This window comes from Musca autumnalis, unplaced genomic scaffold (genome assembly GCF_047663935.1).
Source record: "Musca autumnalis isolate F117 unplaced genomic scaffold, ASM4766393v1 scaffold_2, whole genome shotgun sequence".
Taxonomy (NCBI): domain Eukaryota; kingdom Metazoa; phylum Arthropoda; class Insecta; order Diptera; family Muscidae; genus Musca; species Musca autumnalis.
Window position 1 is genome coordinate 177,809,662 of NW_027411755.1, and position 21,442 is coordinate 177,831,103.

General features: G+C 37.3%; 1 protein-coding gene across 1 annotated transcript in view; it reads left to right on the top strand.

Moving 5' to 3' along the window:
* Positions 1 to 21,234: 21,234 nt before the first annotated feature.
* LOC141394932 (thioester-containing protein 1 allele S1-like) overlaps positions 21,235 to 21,442 on the top strand; it is a 38,612-nt gene continuing 38,404 nt past the window's right edge. Inside the window, exon 1 of the mRNA XM_073970101.1 lies at positions 21,235 to 21,356. Within this exon, the coding sequence (XP_073826202.1) occupies positions 21,283 to 21,356 (74 nt within the window). The 5' untranslated portion in view covers positions 21,235 to 21,282. The remainder of the gene's footprint in view (positions 21,357 to 21,442) is intronic.

Sequence of the window (21,442 nt, forward strand, 5' to 3'; positions counted from 1 at the left end):
CTTGGCTTTAAGGAAGCTATTTTTTTTTTTTACTTTCACTTATCGAACAAATGGTTTCAGACACCAAGTATGTTAACACGAAATTCGTTTTAGCCAATTTGGAGTCGATTAAGCCCTGTTTGTCTGGTTGGCACGCACCATACCTCTCGAACGGATCAACCGACTCGAACCAACTTTTGCCCTTCGTAATATTTTGCCCAAACTTAGTTTAAGCTCGAAGATGGACCATATCGGTCCACTCCTTTTTCCGTTAAATGTTGTCCAAACTTTGCACATCGTATTATTCCTTCAAGATGTAGACCCGGTTCTAATATGGCCTATATCGGTCCACTCCTTCGGCTACCTCCCACACATAATTCGGAAAAAGTGAAGTTTAAGAAGGCCACATCAATTTTTTTTTTGTCCTAGCTGCCACCTTTATAATGGCACAATTGTTTTCCAAGAGCTTCAAAACACCCTGCCGGCACAAGTATTGTTGGTGTACATATCGCTCATTTACTCAAAGAGTGACACATCTCTAAAAATCCAGTTTCGAGAAAAGCGCGTTTTAAGTTGGCGATTGAAATTTGACTTCCCAACTTAAAAAGATTATTACACAAAAACTAAAATAACTTCTTGGACCATATTTTGTAAACAGCTAGCCAGATATCAGTGTTAAATTTCTCTTCAAGATCAAGCATGATTTGAAGTGTTTTAATGCTTTATAAACTCTAAAAATTTTTTTGTTGAATTATGCCAAGCTCGTAGTAAATGTGCTGTAACTCGTTGAATTTTAGAGGCATCAGCATGAAAATTGGACACGAGATAAAACAGAAGTCGTAGAAAAAATAAAAAATGCTAACTCAGAGTTATGTCACTCTTTGTGTAAATGAGCGATATGTATGTCAATGATTTGGTACAGCCCCACATATTACGGTACCCACAGATTCCACGTATTTTTAAGTAAACTCTTGATACTAAATCAATATTTTTATAGTACAGTCAAAATAGACATGTGTATAAGTAGGAAATAGCAAAAATTTCCTCAAAGCTGAATTTTGATGGAAAGCTGGGGTTTACCATTAGAAGCAATGTCCTAAAAGTCCTCATCGATCCCATGTGTTCAAAAAAAGCTATTCGGGGTCAAAGGCCATTTTTGGAAGTCCTATTCAGTTTTTTGGATTTTTTTTTATCAAGACGGCTAAAGTGAAAGTTGTAGATTTAAGAATTGTCTAGAAGAATTGTCTTTATGCCATTTAGAATGAAGTCGCCTTTTTTGAAGTATCGCGATCGAAGAGTCAAACCCGGTTTAAGCTGACCCAGTTTTTATACCGTCAGCCTTTAGGCTAGAAAGGGTATATACACTTTCATACGGGAAAAATGTGCCTCATCGAAATAATGGTTTTAGACCCCAAGTATGTTTGGACGAAACGTGTTTCAGACAATTTGGAGTTGATTTAGCTATGTCCTTCCGTCTGTCTGTCTGGCTGGCTGTTCAAATTTCGGTTCAAATTTTGTCTTTCGTAATATTTTGTCCAAACTTAGTTTAAGTTGGAAGATGAGCTATATCGGTTCACTCCTTCCGGTACCTCCCCCACAAAAGTTCGAAAATGTTCGGAAAATTTGTGCACACGATAACTCTTGAAGGGAGTAACCGATTTGGTTCATACTTTGCCCATCGTGAAATGTGTACCAGACATAGATAAGGTTTCAATATTGACTCAATCGGTCCACTACTTCGGGTACCTCCCACACAAAATTTCGGAAAAGTTCAGTTTAGGGCCTGCAATCGAATCGCTTTGATTTCTGTAGTAGCAGCTTGTATTCACTGCCACCCATGCGACGGTACAAGTTTCATCAGGGGGAAGTCCATACTTCCTGAGAAAATAGCCTGAAAGTTGCAAAAAATCCCTATGACACCGTGTGTAGTGGTTGGAGCGCAAGATAACTCTCGAACGGATCTGTCAATTCGGTCCAAAATGTGGCCTTCGTAATATTTTGTGCAACCTTAGTTTAAGTTCGATGATAAGCCATATCGGTCCACTCCTTCAGTTACCTCCCCCACAAAAGTTCAAAAAAGTTCGGAAAAATTGTGCGCACGATAACTCTTGATGGGAGACACCGATTTGATCCATACTTATAATATAATTGTTCCACAAACATCCCATACGGGACAAGGGAGACTTCTCTCATATCAATGAGTGCACCCCGATTCATATTTAGCTCAATGATATGGGACCTACAGTTTATCGCCGAGTCCGAACGGCGTGTCTTAAGACACCACCTTGTAGAGAAGTTTTACATGGCTGAAATACTCAGGAAGTGTCGCCAACATTACTGAGGGGTATTTTGCCACCGTTGAAAATTTTGATGTTGACGGGCCGGGGAATCGAACCCACGACCTTCAGCGTGCAAGGCGGGTGTGATACCATTGCACCACGGTGGTACCACATACTTTACACATCCTAATATATCTACCAGATATAGACTAGGTTCGAATATGGACTGTATTTGCCCACTCCTTCGGGTACCTCCCACATCAAATTTTTGGATAAATTTACTTTAAGACCTACAATCGAATCACTTTTTTTGTTGAAGCAAATTGCATTCGCTGCCTCAATTACGACAGTAAACGTTTTTTCTGGGGCAAGTCCATACTTCTTGAGAAAACAGCCCGAAAGTTGTAAACACCCCTATGGCGCCATATGTAGTAATTGGGGAGCTCGTCCACACTTTGGATATCGTAATATTTCTTCCGGTACCTCCCCCACAAAAGTTCGAAACTATTCGCCAAAATGGTACGCGCGATATCTCATAGACGTAGCAACCGATTTGGTCCAAACTTTGGATCTCTAAATATTGTCGAAAGTAAGTTTATATTCAAATTTGGGCCCTATCTGTCCGATCCTTGGGGTACCACCCACACAAATGTTCAACATTTTTGTGTGGTTAAGGGTCTGTTCGAGGATCCTTACTGTTTATTGCGATATTATGTTTTTTGTAGGCTAGTATGCTAAAAAAGCCCTATCTGTCGATATCCCCGCAAATTTTTGCGCTTATACATACGTGTTTTTTTTTTTTTTTTTTTTTGGGAAAAAAGTATTTCAATCCACACAGGCTTAGGGTATATCTCTGTCGGCAAAGCCGACTGATACTTTTTTACTTGTTGCTATTTTAATGTACATGACTGGTCAGAGGCTGAGGTCAGCACAGCTGACTGATACTTTCTTACTTGTTCTGCTTATTATTTACCAACTTAATTATATTATACATATATTATTATACATACTTTTATGGATTTTACAACCCACCAAAGTGAAATAGATTCTTTCATAAATGTTCGCCACTGCATGGTACCAAAAAAGGTACACCCATCTTCTAAATGTCCAACACAATTTACTGATAAGAGAAAAAGAGACTTAATTTTATTAACTTGGCCGTAGGCGATTTCTCATATATGCTCATTTGATCAATAACTTGATCAACCGATCATTTCGTGTTCATATTGCATTTATGTATTTTTGTATGTATGTGTGTGTTTTTAGAGAGCGAGAGAAATCTATTTGGACTCCAAATTTTGGAGCCGGCTTTATACTACAGGGTCTGTGCGATCACAACAAGAGAATATTACACAGCGTCTACATCAATCCCCCCCTCCTACGCACCACCCAACAACCAAACCCATAGTCTTCAACATGATAGCTATTGTTGCCGGTTTTATTGTAAAAGTATCAACAAAACAAGTGATTCCCCAGAAATTCAATCCACTGATGACACTGACGTAATTGTATGAAACTTGTTTCTCCGTAATCTCACTCCTCTTTGTTTGTTTATCTTATGAATATATTGCCGGTTTCTTATTCAACTTGTTGTCAATATCTCAGAATATCGACATGGGGTTTGAGTTTTTGTTTTGTTGTTGTTGATGTTTAAATTATTGTTTGTGTTGTTTTCAGTGTCATTGTCGCTTCATCTTCATTGGCGCACCACCGTGCACCAGACTTCATTTAGACAAAACACTTGATGCGATATGACGACCAGTTTAGTGGACAGCTAGAACTAGGGATGACAATTCGTGAATGTTTAGATGAATTGTAATGAGGGAAAAATGATCTTTATTGATGTCAAGATGCGCGTATAACGGGTATTTAATGTAAATAACTACATCATTAAATGTATATGAATTCTAAATACTACAGAATGCTTGGTATATTTTTGGGTACAAAAACAATTAATAAGATCATGTAGAACATACATGCCTTATTAATCCGAATCGTTATCTCTGGGTATGGCCCAGCAGCACGTAAAAACCCAAAGATTAAGTTGCTAATTAGTGCAAAAATATTCTTTTTAAAGAAAGAACTTTTGTATTTGCTTGCAATGTTAAGCATAAGGCAACGTATGAATTTTTTTGAATTTGCATTGCATCTGTATGCTTATTTATATATGTATTTCAAATAAGGTATGTACACTAGGATTATGACTTTTCGACTTTTTTCTCAAAAATGATTTTATGGAGCGGGAATGAATGAACCTTTGCCTATTAATGACTAAAATTACGTTTATTAGATTTAAGTAATAAAAAATTTTCGGCACAAGTTAGTTTTTTGTAAAAATTTTTTTTTCCTTTTTATAACCCTTAGCATTTATGCTAACGATGGTATATCACGAAAAATGTCTAAAATTGTCTTTTCCATTTCAAAAAAATAAAAAAAAAAATTGATACTACATCAATGATTTTTGGTACATAGATTAAGAAAAAATCGGCATTCCAAATCTGTTTTTATACCCTCAGCCTTTAGGCTAAAGGGTATTTACACTTTGATACGACCAAAAATGTGCCTCATCGAAATAATGGTTTTAGACCCCAAGTATGTTTGTACGATATCCGTTTCAGACAATTTTGAGTAGATCTAGCAATGTCCGTCCGTCTGCCTGTCTGTCTGGCTGGCTGGTGCGCACGATAACTCTCGAACGGATCAATCGATTCGGTTCAAATTTTGGGTATCGAAATATTTTGTCCAGATTCGATTTAAGTTCGAAGATGGGCATATAGGTCCACTCCTTCAGGTACCTCCCCCACAAATGTTCAAAAATTGTCGCAAAACTTGTGCGCACGATAACTCTTGTAGGGAATAACCGATTTGGTCCATACTTTGCACATAGTGTAATTTCTAGCAAACTTAGATTAGGTTCCAATATGGACTAAATCGGTCCACTCCTTCGGGTACCTCCCACACAAAATTTCGGAAAAGTTCAGTTTAGGACCTGGTCTCGAATCGCTATGATTTTTGTTTACGCAAGTTGTATTCGCTGTCCTCTATACGACGCTGTAAGTTTCATTAGGGGCAAGTCCATACTTCCTGAGAAAATAGCCTGAAAGGTGAAAAAAACCCTATGACACCGTGTGTAGTGGTTGGAGCGCAAGATAACTCTCGAACGGATCTGCCGATTCGGTCCAAAATTTGGCTTTCGTAATATTTTGTCCAAACTTAGTTCAAGTTCAAAGATGGATTATATCGGTCCACTCCTTCCGGTACCTCCCCCACAGAAGTTCGAAAATGTTCGGAAAATTTGTGCGTACGATAACTCTTGAAGGGAGTAACCGATTTGGTCCATACTTTCCACATTATGAAATTTCTACCAGACTTAGATGAGGTTCAATATTCCCACACAAAATTTCGGAAAAGTTCAGTTTAGGACCTGCTCTCGAATCGCCTTGGTTTTTGTTGTACCATCTTGTATTCACTGTCCCCTATACGAAGGTACAAGTTTCCTCAGGGGCAAGTCCATACTTCCTGAAAAAATAGCCTGAAAGTTGAAAAACAAACCCTATGACACCATGTTTATGGGTGGAAGCGCAAGATAATTCTCGAATGGAAATTCCGGTTCCGGCCATAATTTGGCCTTCGTAATATTGTTTCCAAACTTAGTTTAAGTTCGTAGATAAGCCATATCGCTCCACTTCTTCAGGTACCTACCCCACAAAAGTTCAAAAATATTCGGAAAAATTGTGGGCACGATAACTCTTGATGGGAGTGACCGATTTGCTCCACATTCTCATAATATCTACCAGATATAGATCAGGTTCGAATATGGACTATATTTGACCACTCCATTCCGTACCTCCCACACAAAATTTTGGATAAGTTCACTTTAAGACCTGCTATTGAATCCCTTTGCTTTTTGTTGAAGCAACTTACATTCCCTGCCTCAATTACTGTGTTAAAAGTTGTTTTAGGGGCAAGTCCATACTTCTTGAGAAAACAGCCCGAAGGGTGTAAAAACCCCATTCCATTCCTTTAAGTACCTTTTCAGCTAAATTTCTGAACATTAATCCTAATCAACATTTTTGTCGTTCATACTAGACCAAAATTTTGAAACCCCCTAAATACATAAGTTTTTTGTGAAAAAAAAGTGTTTCAATTTGCACAGGCTGAGGGTATATCTCTGTCGGCAAAGCCGACTGATACTTTTTTACTTGTTGTAACTAACTTTGATCGTTGCGCGCAAAAGATATAGGCGTTTTCATTTTGATAATTAGAAAAAATTCGAAAAAAAAATCGCGCCTTAATATAATAAGCTGCTATATCCTATTACTGTTTACAAAATTGTTACACTTTGCGATGATGGAAAATACTTATGAAAAGTCTCAACGGATTCGCGAAAAATCGAATTTCTTACAAAGTTTTACGTATTTACAAACATATTTTTTAAAATAATACCGTTTGTACTTACAAAAAATATGTTAAAAAATTACAACAGATAGTTCGTCGCAACTAAATGTTGGCTTATAGTTCTCTTATTAGCGAACATTTTAGATCATTATATTAAATCACAAGGACTTCCAATTGAGATATAAAATAAGGTAAAAGTAAATATTACAAAACTTGAAACGCATAGAAACCGCGTAATAGTGGAAATCACAAGATGCGCATCCGATTTTCCAAAACAGCGAATCAATCCCTCTTATTTGATATACACTTTCTGAAATTCCATTTGGCGACCACGATGTAGCATCAGTTGCATGTTTGGGTGCAAAAAACAGTAAAATGCTTATAATTTCCACGAAGTACATTTGCATTTTATGCGCATCCGATTTCAATGATCACAATTAAAAAATACATCACCCTATGTCATTTCAATGCGATCCATCAAGAACCGTGGATGTAGCATCGCACTCAGTTTTTAGAAAAAATCTATTATACATATATCCGGATTCGCGAACGTTTTGCAATATCTGTTTTCTCACATTTTAAATAGGCGTTTCGCTCTATTTATCTAAATAGGAATAACACATCTATAACGAGTCTAAATACGCGATATTTTCAAAAACATTTTTTGCAGATTTTCGAAATCATATCCGCCGATCTAGTGGATGGATTTAGACGCGCAAAAGCTTGTTAGATTCAGAACGTAAAAAAACTAAATTCACGCGGGTTTCCACTGAAATCGAATGGCATTTGTAAATCTTAAATCTAAAAAACTGGTTTAAAAAAAAATTACGCACAAAAATTTCGACTTTGGGCGCAGATTGACGTGATCCTTTGAAGGTTACACGCCCAAGTTATAAATTAAAAATTGCGAGTATGTAATGTACAAACGAGAAGCTAGCAGTTTCCTAACTAACTCTCTGTATGAGTAGTAGGGTAATTACTAATAAAATTTAATTTCTGAAGTTCAATGAACTACAAGAGGACTGGGAGCCATGATATGCCAGCTTCAGCCGATTGGGGGGTTCGTGTCCCCTTGTAATCACACAACACCTACTCTCTACATAAACAAAAAAATTTAAGACTCCCATATATCTGTATCTATTAATTGACAAAAGAAAAAATAAATAAAAGAAGAGGGATTGAATGTGCGTAACAGTAAACAGTAAACCCCATTTAGTAAGGTAGTATATCTATCATATTCTTAACTGAAAAACAATTTAGTTCCTGATGGTATGGAACATCTGCCTCATAACCCTACCCATCCTTGGTCTTATCGGCATGATCGTTTTAAATAAGACCCCTAACTCGAACAATACTTACTCTACTTACACATCACCACCGTAAAATTATCTTATTTATAGATGCATGGTTAAATTTAATTTAACAAGAATTTCATTTATTCATAATAAAAAGTCCGAAAAATCAGTATGACGTAATGGCGATCTTTCGACAAAATACCAATTGAAGTTATGATTTTTTTGTCGATATCTGTTTCATTGAAGGCAGTGAGAATAACTAATTCAATTGCTGGGTTCCTTTCATTCGTGGATTGACATAATGCTGATGAATTAGCAGGATTAATTTAAATGTAGCTCTTGAATAAATAAAGATTTCCTTTGAAATATTTGTGCAGCCCTTCTTTCGCCATGTGATTGGCCACAAACACTGGCTTTGGTAAAAACCAAAAGCCAGAGGGCTGTGAACACAAAAAAAAATCAAATTTATTAACAAACCCACTTTTTTCTTGAATAATCTGATTTTACCTGCACAGGATTTCTTTAAGGTATTTAATTTTCTTCCGTAACGTGTTTGCTTTCTTCACTTGATTATTACAATGGCCAAAGTAATATTTCTCACCAAGTTTTGGTTATTTTTTTTTAAAGATTTATTACTATTACAATTTTACTCTGGCTATTGTAGTTTATTAATTGATTATAAAAAGGTTGACAATAACCTTAATTAATGAATTCACTTTATTTGCGGAGTAACTTAGGAAATTCTGATTTGGTTACTGCAATTAATGTGTACTGATCAAGAAACACGAACAGAAAGATCGATGATTGGTACAGAGAAATCAGTGAACCTCTCTTGAAAGCAGAGATAAAATTCACCCCAACATTATCAGAGGAACATCTCAAAATTGGACTGTTTACGGTTATTTAAAACAACTTTGGGCTAATACGATATTAAGATTTCTGATTATGCATAACAGATTGAATAGAAAACGCTCAAAACATAACAAGAAAAAACAAAATGTGAGAAAAAAATAAAAACATTTTATGCCCGGACTTGGGCTCGAACCTGGGACTTCGGGTGTATGAAGCCACGTTGCTACCCTCTGGGCTACAGCGAGTCTGGTTCGTAAAACATATTAATACAAAGTAGCTAGCGCTCACACACACCTTGGCAATGTATTGTAACACACTAGGGGAAAGTATTAGGGCGCCAATATCACTTGGTCAGTGTGGTCTAAAAAAAGACACGAATCTAAAATAAAGAGTAAAGTCAAAAGAGGGAAGAATAAAACAAAATGTGAATTAGGAGGTGGTATGGGTGGGCTGGTAGAGACCTTACCCAGCATACAATTCGATTAGTGAAAAATTAACCGTCATAATTTTTTGTTTTTTTTTAAGATTATGTAATTTTGATGCTCATTACAAGTACTACATCACATAATAAGCTTTTAGATAAATCCGGCTGCGCGTCGCAATTAGAGCAAAAAGTCCAAAAACCCCATTTTTCAGTCTTTAAAATGTCAGCATCCGTTTGAGGTATATAAAGTGGATATATTTAAAAATCATACATTAGAAACCTCATCTCTGAAGTGCATTCTTTAACTTCTTCTTTGAGCATTAAGTTTTGCATTGTGTTATAAAGCCACTAATAGGAAAGTAACACAAAAAACTCGTTTCCTTCAACGATTTTTTCCTATTTTTTTTACATTAAAACGACCACAGCTTCCGCTCAAATTATTATTTTAAGAAACCCATCGGTGAATCGGGCTAAAACAGTTTATTTTACCGAAATACGTTCAAAAGTTATGGTATAGTACAACTGTTCGCGAGTTACAGTACCCCATACCTCAGTTTCAACATAAGTTAATTTTCTACAAAAAGTTCAATATACACTTTCATACGAGCAAAATGTGCCTCATCGAAATAATGGTTTTAGACCCCACGTATGTTTGGACGAAATGTGTTTCAGACAATCTGGAGTTGATTTAGCCATGTCCGTCCGTCTGTCTGTCTGTCTGGCTGGCTGGAACGCATGATAACTCACGAACGGATCAACCGATTCGGTCCAAAATTTCCACTCGGTCCACTCCTACCGGTACCTCCCCCACAAATGTTCGGAAAATATATTTAATCTATTTAATACTACTAATTGCTCTGTTCCTTTACGTGCCTGAGGTTACCATTTCTTACCATTTTTAACCTGCAAAGCATTCCTTTACTTTAGAAAGAATACAATTTATATGAGAGCTGTTCACCACATTTATCATTTTTTGCCACTGCTACCATTATTAAAAGTAAAGGAACAGACCAAATTTAAGCAAATATGTACTACTAAAGTTCTCAAGCAATACTAGATGACAATATCGCTTCTCAAAAATAGAAGCTAAACAGAACGAAATTCAATAACTTCGTTCATTCCTTTTGAACAATTTGAACTCTGTACATCAACCACAGTGCTTCCTTAAGTAGTTGAAATTGAGAGCAGAGCATCATCCGCAATACAGACAGTGAATCAAGCAAACAAACTTCTTATATATAATATAAAATTTAAAATATAAAATATACAAGTAAAAAAGTATCAGTCGGCTTTGCCGCCAGACATATACCCTCAGCCTGTATAGAGTAAAAGACTTTTTTCCAAAAAAAAAACTTATGCAATTATTGGGGCTTCCAAAATTTTGGGCACATGGTGCCGTAGGGTTTTTTTTAAACTTACGGACTATTTTCTCAGGAAGTATGGACTTGCCCCTGATGGAACTTGAACCGTCGCATCAAGTACAAGTCCCTACAACAAAAACCAAAGCGATTCGAGAGATGCTCCTAAACTGAACTTCTCCGACATTTTGTGTGAGAGGTACCCGAAGGAGTGGAGCGATTGAGTCCATATCGAAACCTCATCTAAGTCTGGTAGAAAATTCACGATGTGCAAATTATGGACCAAATCGGTTTCTTCCTTCAAGAGTTATCGTGTGCACAAATTTTCCGAACTTTTGTGGGGGAGGTACCGGAAAGAGTGGACCGATATAACACATCTTCCAACATAAGCTATGTTTGGACAAAATATTCCGAAAGCCAAATTTTGGACCGAATCGGTTGATCATTTCGAGAGTTATCGTGCGCTCCAGCCAGACAGACAGACGGACATGACTAAATCAACTCCAAATTGTCTGAAACACATTTCGTCCAAACATACGTGGGGTCTAAAACCATTATTTCGATGAGACACATTTTGCCCGTATGAAAGTGTATATACCCTCGTTAGCATACATGCTGAGGGTATAAATATAAAATTTAATATCTTGTTTTAAAGATTCCATCATGACAAATTATTTACAGTGTATACATAAATAAAACATTGTAACTTAATTTGTATGCCCTCAGCCTTTATGCTAACGAGGGTATAAACACTTTCATACGGGAAAAATGTGCTTCATCGAAATAATGGTTTCAGACACCAAGTATGTTGATTTAGTCATGTCCGTCCGTCTGCCTTTCTGACTGGCTGGAGCGCACGATAACTCTCGAACGGATCAACCGATTCAGTCCAAAATTTGGCTTTCGTAATATTTTGTCCAAACTTAGTTTAAGTTCGAAGATATCGGTACACTCCTTCCGGTACCTCCCACACAAAATTTCGGAAAAGTTCAGCTTAGGACCAGCTCTTGAATCACTTTGATTTTTGTTGAAGCAACTTTCATTCGCTACCTCAATTACGACGGCAAAAGTTTTTTTCGGGGGCAAGTCTATACTTCTTGAGAAAAAAGATTGAAAGATGTAAAAACGCCTATGGCACCATATGTAGTGGCTGGAGAGCACGATAACTCTCGAACTGATCAACCGATTTGGCCATCATATTTTATCCAAACTTAGTTTCTGTTCGAAGATGGGCAATACCGGTCCACAACTTCCGGTACTTCCCCCCAATGCCACTAAAATGGTATGCACGATATCTCTTGAACGGTCAACCAATTTGGTCAAAACTTTGGATCTCCTAATATTTTGTCCATACTTAGTTTAACTTCTAAAATAGTCTATTTTGTCCTCTTCTCAGTTTTCCTCCCCCACAAAAGTTCAACATTTGTGTCTAAGTAACACTTTTGAACTGTAGTCCTAATATACATTTTTGTCAGCAAGTTAAAATTTCCAAAAAGGGCCAGAAATTTCTGAAAAGACCCTAAATACATTCTATCTGTCCGTAGATGAAAGTTTTAATTCACATAGGCTGAGGGTATACCTCTGTCGGCAAAGCCGACTGATACTTTCTTACTTGTTTTAATTATTTTTTATTAAATTATATAAACCCAAAAGAAAAGAGTCAAGTCTTATATGACTATAAAAAATGAAAATTTTTCATATAAATCGATGAACATCTTACGTTTTTATTCACAATAAAAAATCCAATAAAAAACTTTATTTTATTTTATTTAAGATTTTTGGAATTCACCAAATCGATCGAAATCTGAAGAAGGTAAAACAAAAACGATCGAATGAAATTATATGATTGCGGTAGGAAACTATTAAGCTCTGATATATACATATGGGGACTTCTGAGTGAAATCGGATACTGTTCAGAAGCCGTTTTTCCATATCTCATCAACTTTCGCGGTTATAGGCCTCCAAAGGTTTGAGGCTTTGATGTAGAAAGGGTCAGTTAGTCAGGACTATATCTTCCAAACTGTTAGGAAATTTGATTTTATCTCAGAGGCAAAGTTGTAGCTCTTGTCTTAAAGAACAAATATTGTGAACACATATAATCCATCAAGCTTCATCTGCAAGGTGAAAATCGCCATGGTCAAATTTCTTTTAAAATTTTTTGAACTACAAAAATGTACCTCAGATCTCAATAAACATTTTTCTAGAATATACGAACTCTGTAGAAACGGATTTTAATGGTCAAAATAGCAAAACAATTGCGATTTTTATCCTCTTTTCTAGGATTCTTCTCCATAGATATTAAACCGTTCAAAATTCAAGAAAACAAACAACCGCAATAGCGTAGCAAAGGCATCAATAAACAATTTTCTGGAATATGCGAAATGTCTATGAAAAAAATAGCAAAAATCTTTTGAAAATATCCAATTTTTATACTTTTTTCTCCGACTCTGGTCCAAAGATACGCAACCGCCCAAAAATTAAGATTTCAATAAACAACTTTTTAGAACATATGAAGATTCTCCAAAAAGCCAATACAGTAAAACCTCGATAATTTCTAATTCAAAGGACCGACAATTTTGTACGAATTATCGAGGATTTCGGATTAGCGAGGTTAAAATGCGAAGGAAAAGGCTTCAAGGGATCGACAGCTTATACGAATTATCGAGATTTTCGATTTATCGAGGTACGAATTATCGCAGTCATTATCTAAGAATTTTATAAATACAGATAAATGATATTACAGAACATATTTTGCACAAAAACTTTTTAATAAATTATACAATATGTGCATATTTCGATAGGCATTTGTGCTCGTATCTCCATACTCGAAAAAAACGAATCTAACAATTGATTAATTCGCTTCTAAAAAATTAATTACTTTAAGATTGTTTGGCGAACAACAAAAAAACACAATAGAATAAGTGTGAGTTTTATTGAAATCATCAATCAATAAAAAAGACTATTAAAATGACAATGTTTAAGTACCTACATACACGGTATACGTTTTGGAATGAGGAATACAAATGACATTTTTTTCTTTTATAGTTTAATCATTTTTTCCAATTAATAAAATAATTATTGAACCTGACGTTCTGGTTCGGTATATAGATTTTAAGTTTCTTTATACTTTTTTTTGAAAGATTTTCGTGCTGTTAGAATCTTGGATATTTAGTTAGCAGCATTATACTTACTTACTTAGCTGGTCCATTACAGAACATTTGTTGCATAGACCGAACTAAGAAAATATCTTCAATTCTCCCTGTTTAGTGCTTCGCTTTCTGGAATACCGCGCCTTGTCATCTCTACATCTACTTGTTCGCGCCATCTATTCTTTGGCCTGCCAATTCTGCGTGCACCGCCATGTGGCTCGAATTTATACGCATTTAGCGGGTTCATCATCGCTCATTCTTATTATATGGCCTAGCCAACGCAATCGCTGCATCTCGATACGTTTAACTATATTGATGTCGTTGGATAGCAGATACATACAGCTCGTGGTTCATACGGCGTCGATATTCACCGTCAACGCATATTGGTCCGTAGATCTTTCAAAGAATTTTTCTCTCAAACACGCCAAGCACTGCCTTATGTGCTTGCGCAAGAATCCAGACTTCGGAACCATACATCAGCACGGGTAGTATCAGTGTTTTGTAAAGCGTTATTTTTGTTTGACGACTTGTGGCTTTGTTTTTAAAGTGCTTACTTAAGCCAAAGTAGCATCTGTTGGCCAATATAATTCTTCTTTTTATTTCACAACTGATGTCGTTTGTTGTGTTTACGGCGGTGCCGAGGTATACGAAGTTTTTTACTACCTCAAAATTATAGGAACCATCTTCAACAGTTGGTCCGATCTCAATGGACGCATTGCGCGTCGACACTATCAGCTTGGTCTTCTCGCCGTTTACCGCCAGATTCTCCTTCGGCCTTCATAAAGGTATCGGTTACTTCTGTGCCTGAAACCTCTTTTGGTACAAAACTCTTCGGAAAGGCTCTTTCCTATTTTAACTGAAGATCTTGTGTCAGTTAGAGTCATTTTACAAAGCCGAATGAGCTTTGTGGGAATACCAAATTCAGACATGGCTTGGAATACCTTTGAACGTAGCGGGCTGTCGAAGGCTGCTTTATAATCGTCAAAAAGGTGGTAGGTGTAGATCTGCATCTCTTGGGTCTTCTCCAGGATTTGCCCCAGGGTAAATATCTGGTCAATTGTGGACTTGCCAGGTCTAAAGCCGCATTGGTATGGTCCAATTATTTCGTTGACCATGGACTTTAGTCGTTCGCACAATATCCCTGACACCATCTTTTAGACGATAGGGAGAAGACTTATGCCCCTATAGTTAGAACATAAATTCTTTTCTGGTTTCTTATTGACGGGACACAGGATACTCAGGTTCCAATCGTCGGGTACGTTTTCTTACTGCCAGATGGAGCTAACTATCTGGTGCAAACACCTTATTTGGGTGTCGCCTCCTTTTTTAAACAGCTCGGCTGGTAAGCCATCAGCTCCTGCTGCCTTATTATTCTTCAGCCGGTTTATTGCTGTCTTTACCTCATCTTGGCCGGGTGGTATACATTCAATACCATCTTCTGGGATTGGATCTGTGGTATCTTCGTCGTCTTCGCTGGATACCAACAGGTTTGAAAAATGTTCTTTCCATATCCTGAGCACACTATCTGTACCAGTTACCAAATTACCTTGCTGGTCTCTACAAGAGGAGGCGCCTGCACCAAAGCCATCAGTTTGATGTTTCACTCTTCACTTTCACTCTTTGGTAGAATTTTCGAACTTCATTCTGTCTCCTGTACATCCCGATTTGTTCACACTCCCGCTTTTCTATCTCTCTCTATTTTTCCTGCAGAAAAGACGTTTCTCCTCTCTCCTCTCTCTCGTGCGCTACGCGTTGCTACTGATTTTACAGTAGCCCTATATGCCGCATTTTTCTCTTCGGTAGCAGCACGACACTCCTGGTCATACCTGGTCTCTGGTATCCAAGTACAGATTTTGCGGCTGTTTGCATGGAGTGGGCAATGTTTTGCCATTGTCCTGATATGTTATCGGGACGAGGAGTGCTTTGATTAAGCAATTGGGCCAGTTGAGTGGAATATGCTGTGGCTATCTGTTGTGATTGCAGCTTACCGATGTCCAACTTCCGTGATGTGTCTGTTCGCACTTTGTTTGCTACGTTTAATCTGGTACGTACCTTTGCTGCAACAAAATAGCGGTCCGAGTCTATGTTTGCCATCGTACATCCAACACGGTTGATGTATGTCTTCCATCTATCACAACGTGATAAATTTGATTTCTTGTTCTTTGATCTGGCGACAGCCAGGTGCTGTTATGAATATCGAGTTGCTTAAAGCTGGTACTGCTAACCATGTTTCTTGCAGATGCAAAGTCTATCAGCATCATACCATTGTCAGATGTTTCACTGTGGAGACTGAATTTCTCGACTGTTGGACCAAAGATGTTCTCCTTTCCAATTTTGGCATTAAAATGGCCTTGTATAATTTTAATGTCATGGGCAAGGCACCTGTCATACGTTTCTTCTAAGCGCTCGGTCGTCCTAGTCTTCAGTGGGAGCATGAGCACAAATAAAGCTGATGTTGAAAAATTTTGGTTTTATTCGAATTGTAGCAAGTCTTTCATTCACTGGTGTGAAGCTGGAGACCAGGTGTTTTAACCTCCGACCAACTACAAATCCGCAACCAAACTCATGCTTTATGTCATGACAGCTATTGACGCCTTTCCCATTCCATCGTATTTCCTGTATGGCAGTAATGTCGGCCTTGTACTTTTCCAGTACATCTGCCAAAGCGTAAACTGCACCTTCTCTATAAAGAGTGCGAACATTCCATGTGCAGATTCGCAGATCATGATCCTTCAAACGTTTGCGGGGGTCGTCAACTTTAGAGGGATTTGTTTTTCTTTTCTTTTGTTTTTTCATAATAGGCTGCTTTTTCTAGAGGTGGGTTACTAGCCCTGCGCCCAAACCCAAGTTTTTAACGTTCTTATGGGTGAACGCGCGGCACATTTTAGCTCACTATCTTTAACGGGAGTTAAAGGCACCTACCCCAGGTGACACCACGGGAGGTCAGTGTACAAAATAATCATATCCTGAAAATGCAGCGTGATGGAAGAATGCACTTTTGCTGTAATGGGCCCCAACAGATTTGATTTAGTTTACTGCCTCAAACTCGTATCTCAATAAATGCGTTTTATGCTTAAACTAAAAAAGATTAGCATATTATTGCTACTAATATGCATAGATGTACTCAATTCCCTAAAAATTGCATTGAAACTTTTACCCAAACACCGATGTATCAAAAGATAAACCGTTTTTTGGCTCTCCTGAAAAGTTGTATTTTTTTAAGATACGAGGTTGAGGAAGTACGGCATCGATATTCAGTTTCTCCTCGGAATAACTCTTGACGTGACAGAAGACCTTAGTATTTTCAAGTTACTTCAATACAACTCGTGATGTTGGGTATACAAAGTTTGGCCCGCTAACATCCCAGCAAAATGTTCGATGCCAAAGATGACATTCAATCATGGGTGCAAGTGACAGCATTTTTAGCATCTTCATCGATGAATTTTATATGAGCGTGGACCCCAAGAGATGACGTTCTTTTCTGGATCCTAAGCATGTCATTTTTACCAATGCGTTGACATGTCATTTCCACCAATGCTTTGGCATGTCATTTCCACCAATGATTTGACATGTCATTTTCACCAATGCTTTGACACGTCATTTTCACCCATGCTTTGACATGTCATTTTAACCAATGCTTTGGCATGTCATTTTCACCAAACCCTTGGCATGAAATTTTCATGTCTTGTTTGGAAAATGGAAATGCTATATTGAAAATGGTTTTCATGAAAAACAAAACTCTTTATTAATTCAAACGAATTCATGAAATAGCTACAATTAATTTATCAGTTTAGTTTTTCAAAAGTATACATCCAAAATTGCAATGTAATCACCACCGCTGCAACGCAAAAGATTACTTCCTCCGTTCTCCGCAACTGATATTCTTTCATCTTACAAAAGGTTTTTTCAATTATCTTCCCATCACCAGTTCAGATTTCAACATGGACTCCAAATACACTCCTTTAAGTATTTTTATTTCGTAAATTACTTTTATTTTATAATTCTGTTATTTTATAACAACATTTTGGTAATTTATACTCTTTTGTTTAGTGACGGAAATATGTAGGGATCTACAACCCGGCTTGCTTTAGGGATCTCTAAGAACAAAATGTAACGAACGGGGAGGAGAGACTTTTTATGGAAAATACCATTTATGCTTAATTAATTTATTTTTAATTGTTTCTTTCCAAAAGTAGTTTCTTCTTTATTTTCAGATTCTTGTTCCTTTTCGTTTCGGACTTTTTTTTCAAATTCCAAGAAGCGAGATTTGATTGATTTCATTCTATGTCAGATTTAGAACAGACAAGGGAACTTTTAAAATAGCAATGTGTGCAGTCCGATTCTATTTTTAGCTCGATGGTTGGGACTTCATATAATAGCAATTGTTTAGAAGTTTTAATTGTTTGATATGCAGGAAATGTAAGACAACATCACGACGACAGTTCTAACAACTTTGGTCTGTTCCAGAAACTGCAAGAATCTACTTATTTTTACTACCATAACAATTTTTCCTTTATTTTATCGGAAAAAATAGTAAAAATTAGTAGATTTTTGCAGTACTGGAACATTCCAAAATGAAAATAAACAGGTGTGTAAATAAAAACACAAACATCATCTCTATTGGATCGATGGAATGGGTACAAATGCTGATGAAAAGATCGGATCTTTCACGACTTCCTTTGCATTGGTTCAAATCCTAATGAAAAGATCGGATCTTTCACGACTTCCTTTGCATTGGTTCAAATCCTAATGAAAATATCGGATCTTTCACGACTTCCTTTGAACCAATGCAAACGATGACATGAAATCACGTCATCGCAAAGAACCCCTTCCGTCAAATTTTGCTGAGATGTTTATATTGGGGTCGTAGTTGATGTAATTTACCCCCATTATTTGTAAATTTGTTTTCTTTTCACACGAATTGCCAAATTGTTGTGGAGCGATTTGCACAAAGGCGAGTACATGTAGAGCCCTGATTTTTAAATGAGGAATTCGTAATTATATATGGAATTCGTCTACGAAGAATTAGTTATGTATGTCAGCTAGGGGCTGAACTATGAATGCCTAAGTTATTACGAATATAGACGAACGAACAAAAATTAGTTACAAACAAGTAAAAAAGTGTCAGTCGGCTTTGCCGACAGAGATATACCCTCAACCAATGTGAAGTGAAACTTTCACCTACGGCAGATCGAATGTATTTAGGGTCTCTTCAGAATTTTGTGGCCCTTTTTGAACATTTGAAATTGCCGACAAAAATGTGGGTTAGGAATTCACTGCACTTAGACTTTTGAACTTTTGTGGTGCGGGAACCCTTAGGGCGGACCGATATGGGCTATTTTATAAGTTAAACTAAATTTTGACAAAATATTAGGAGAACCAAAGTTTGGGCCAAATTGGTTGACCAATTCACGTGATATCGTCCTAGCATTTTAGTGACATTTTATTGGGGGAGAAGTACCGGAAGTTATGGTCCGGTATTGCCCCATGAAACTAAGTTTGGATAAAATATGACGAAGACCAAATGTTGGACCAAATCGGTTGAACAATTCGAGAGTTATCGTGGCATAGGAGTTTTCCCACTTGCCCCTGAAATAACTTTTACCGTCGAAATGGAGGTAGCGAATGCAAATCGCTTCAACAAAAATCAAAGTGATTCGAGAACAGGTCTTAAAGTGAACTTTTACGAAATTTTGTGTGGGAGGTACAAGAAGGAGTAGACAAATATGGTATATATTTGAACCTGATCTATGTCTGGTAGATATAATAGGATGTGCAGAGTATGGATTACATCGGTCACTCCCTTCAAGAGTTATCGTGCGCACATTTTTTCCGAACATTTTTGAACTTTTGTGAGGGAGGTACCTGAAGGAGTTGACCGATATTGCTTATCTTCGAACTTAAACTAAGTTTGGACAAAAAATTACGAAGGCCAAATTTTGGACCGAATTGGCAGATCCGTTCGAGACTTATCTTGCGCTCCAACCACCACACACGGTGTCATAGGGGTTATTTGCACCTTTCAGGCTATTTGCTCCGGAAGTATGGACTTGCCCCTGATTATGATGCCGTTATATGAGGCGCAGTCAATGCAAGTTGCTACAACTAAAATCAAAGCGATTCGTGAACAGGTCCTAAACTGAACTTTTCCGAAATATTGTAAGGAGGTACCCGAAGGAATGGACCGATTGAGTCCATATTGGAACCTCATCTTAGTCTGGTAGAAATTTCACGATGTGCAAAGTATGGACCAAATCGGTTACTTCCTTCAAGAGTTAGCGTGTGCACAAATTTTCCGAACATTTCCGAACTTTTGTGAGGGAGGTACCGGAAGGAGTGGACCGATATAACCCATCTTCGAACTTAAACTAAGTTTGGACAAAATATTGCGAAAGCCAAATTTTGGACCAAATCGGTTCATCCGTTAGAGAGTTATCGTGCGCACCAGCCAGCCAGACAGACAGATGGAGGAACATTGCTAAATCGACTCCAAATTTTATCGGAAAAGTTTTTTGTCAAGTGAAAACATCGCATCTCAAAATTCAACCAATTTGGTTGATAAGTTTAGCTAAAATATTCAAAATACCGAAACATTAAGAAGTACCGTTGCATGGGGACTATCCCAAAACGTGGACCGACCTTCCCGTTTATTTGAACTCGCGACATAGTGTAGCGTTTGAGGTTATGCGTCATTATCTCGAAAAAAATTACAATGACGTAAAGGGGACCGCACGAACATCCTGTTACAAAAAAAATCATAACGATTCGTGAGGTGTCACTAAACTGCACTTATTTCAAATTTTGTGTGGGTGGTACCTGAAGGAGTGGGCGATATAATCCATAGGGATATAATCCATATTCGAACCTGATGTATGCCTAGAGGTAGTATTACCATATGCAAAGTTTGATTCAATTCGGTTACTCCCTTCGATAGTTATCGTGCGCACAAGTTTTGCGACAATTTTTGAACATTTGTGGGGGAGGTACCTGAAGGAGTGGACCTATATGGCCCATCTTCGAACTTAAATCGAATCTGGACAAAATATTTCGATACCCAAAGTTTGAACCGAATCGATTGATCCGTTCGAGAGTTATCGTGCGCACCAGCCTGCCAGACAGACAGACCGACAGACGGACGGACATTGCTAGATCTACTCAAAATTGTCTGAAACGGATATCGTACAAACATACTTGGGGTCTAAAACCATTATTTCGATGAGGCACATTTTTGGTCGTATACCCTCTTAGCCTAAAGGCTGAGGGTATAAAAACAGGAGGTTAAAGAGAAATTGAAATAAACGTAATATTAAATTAATTGTTAGAAGCCTTTAAATATTTTTACATGAGATTGAGATGATATTGCCACCTGTACCCACACGAAACTATAATAGATACGAATGAATGTAAGTAATTGCTTCTGGTGGGTGTAATGGCATCGGTTTAGATTAGCTAAGAATACTTGATTTCCAGTCTGGAAATTATTTCATAAAATGATTTACACTTTCCCAAAGCATTTAGTTGCTTGCGAGAAGCGAACGCCGTTTGGTCATGTATCACTCTCGTTTAATATTATTTGTACTGGCATCCGTGCATATTGCCATAGTTCCAATTATATGCCAGAGGTAATTTAATCTTGAATTACATACAAACTTATTTGCGGTCGATGCGGTGTAATGAAAATAAGAACAAGTTTATTATTTTCTTCTTT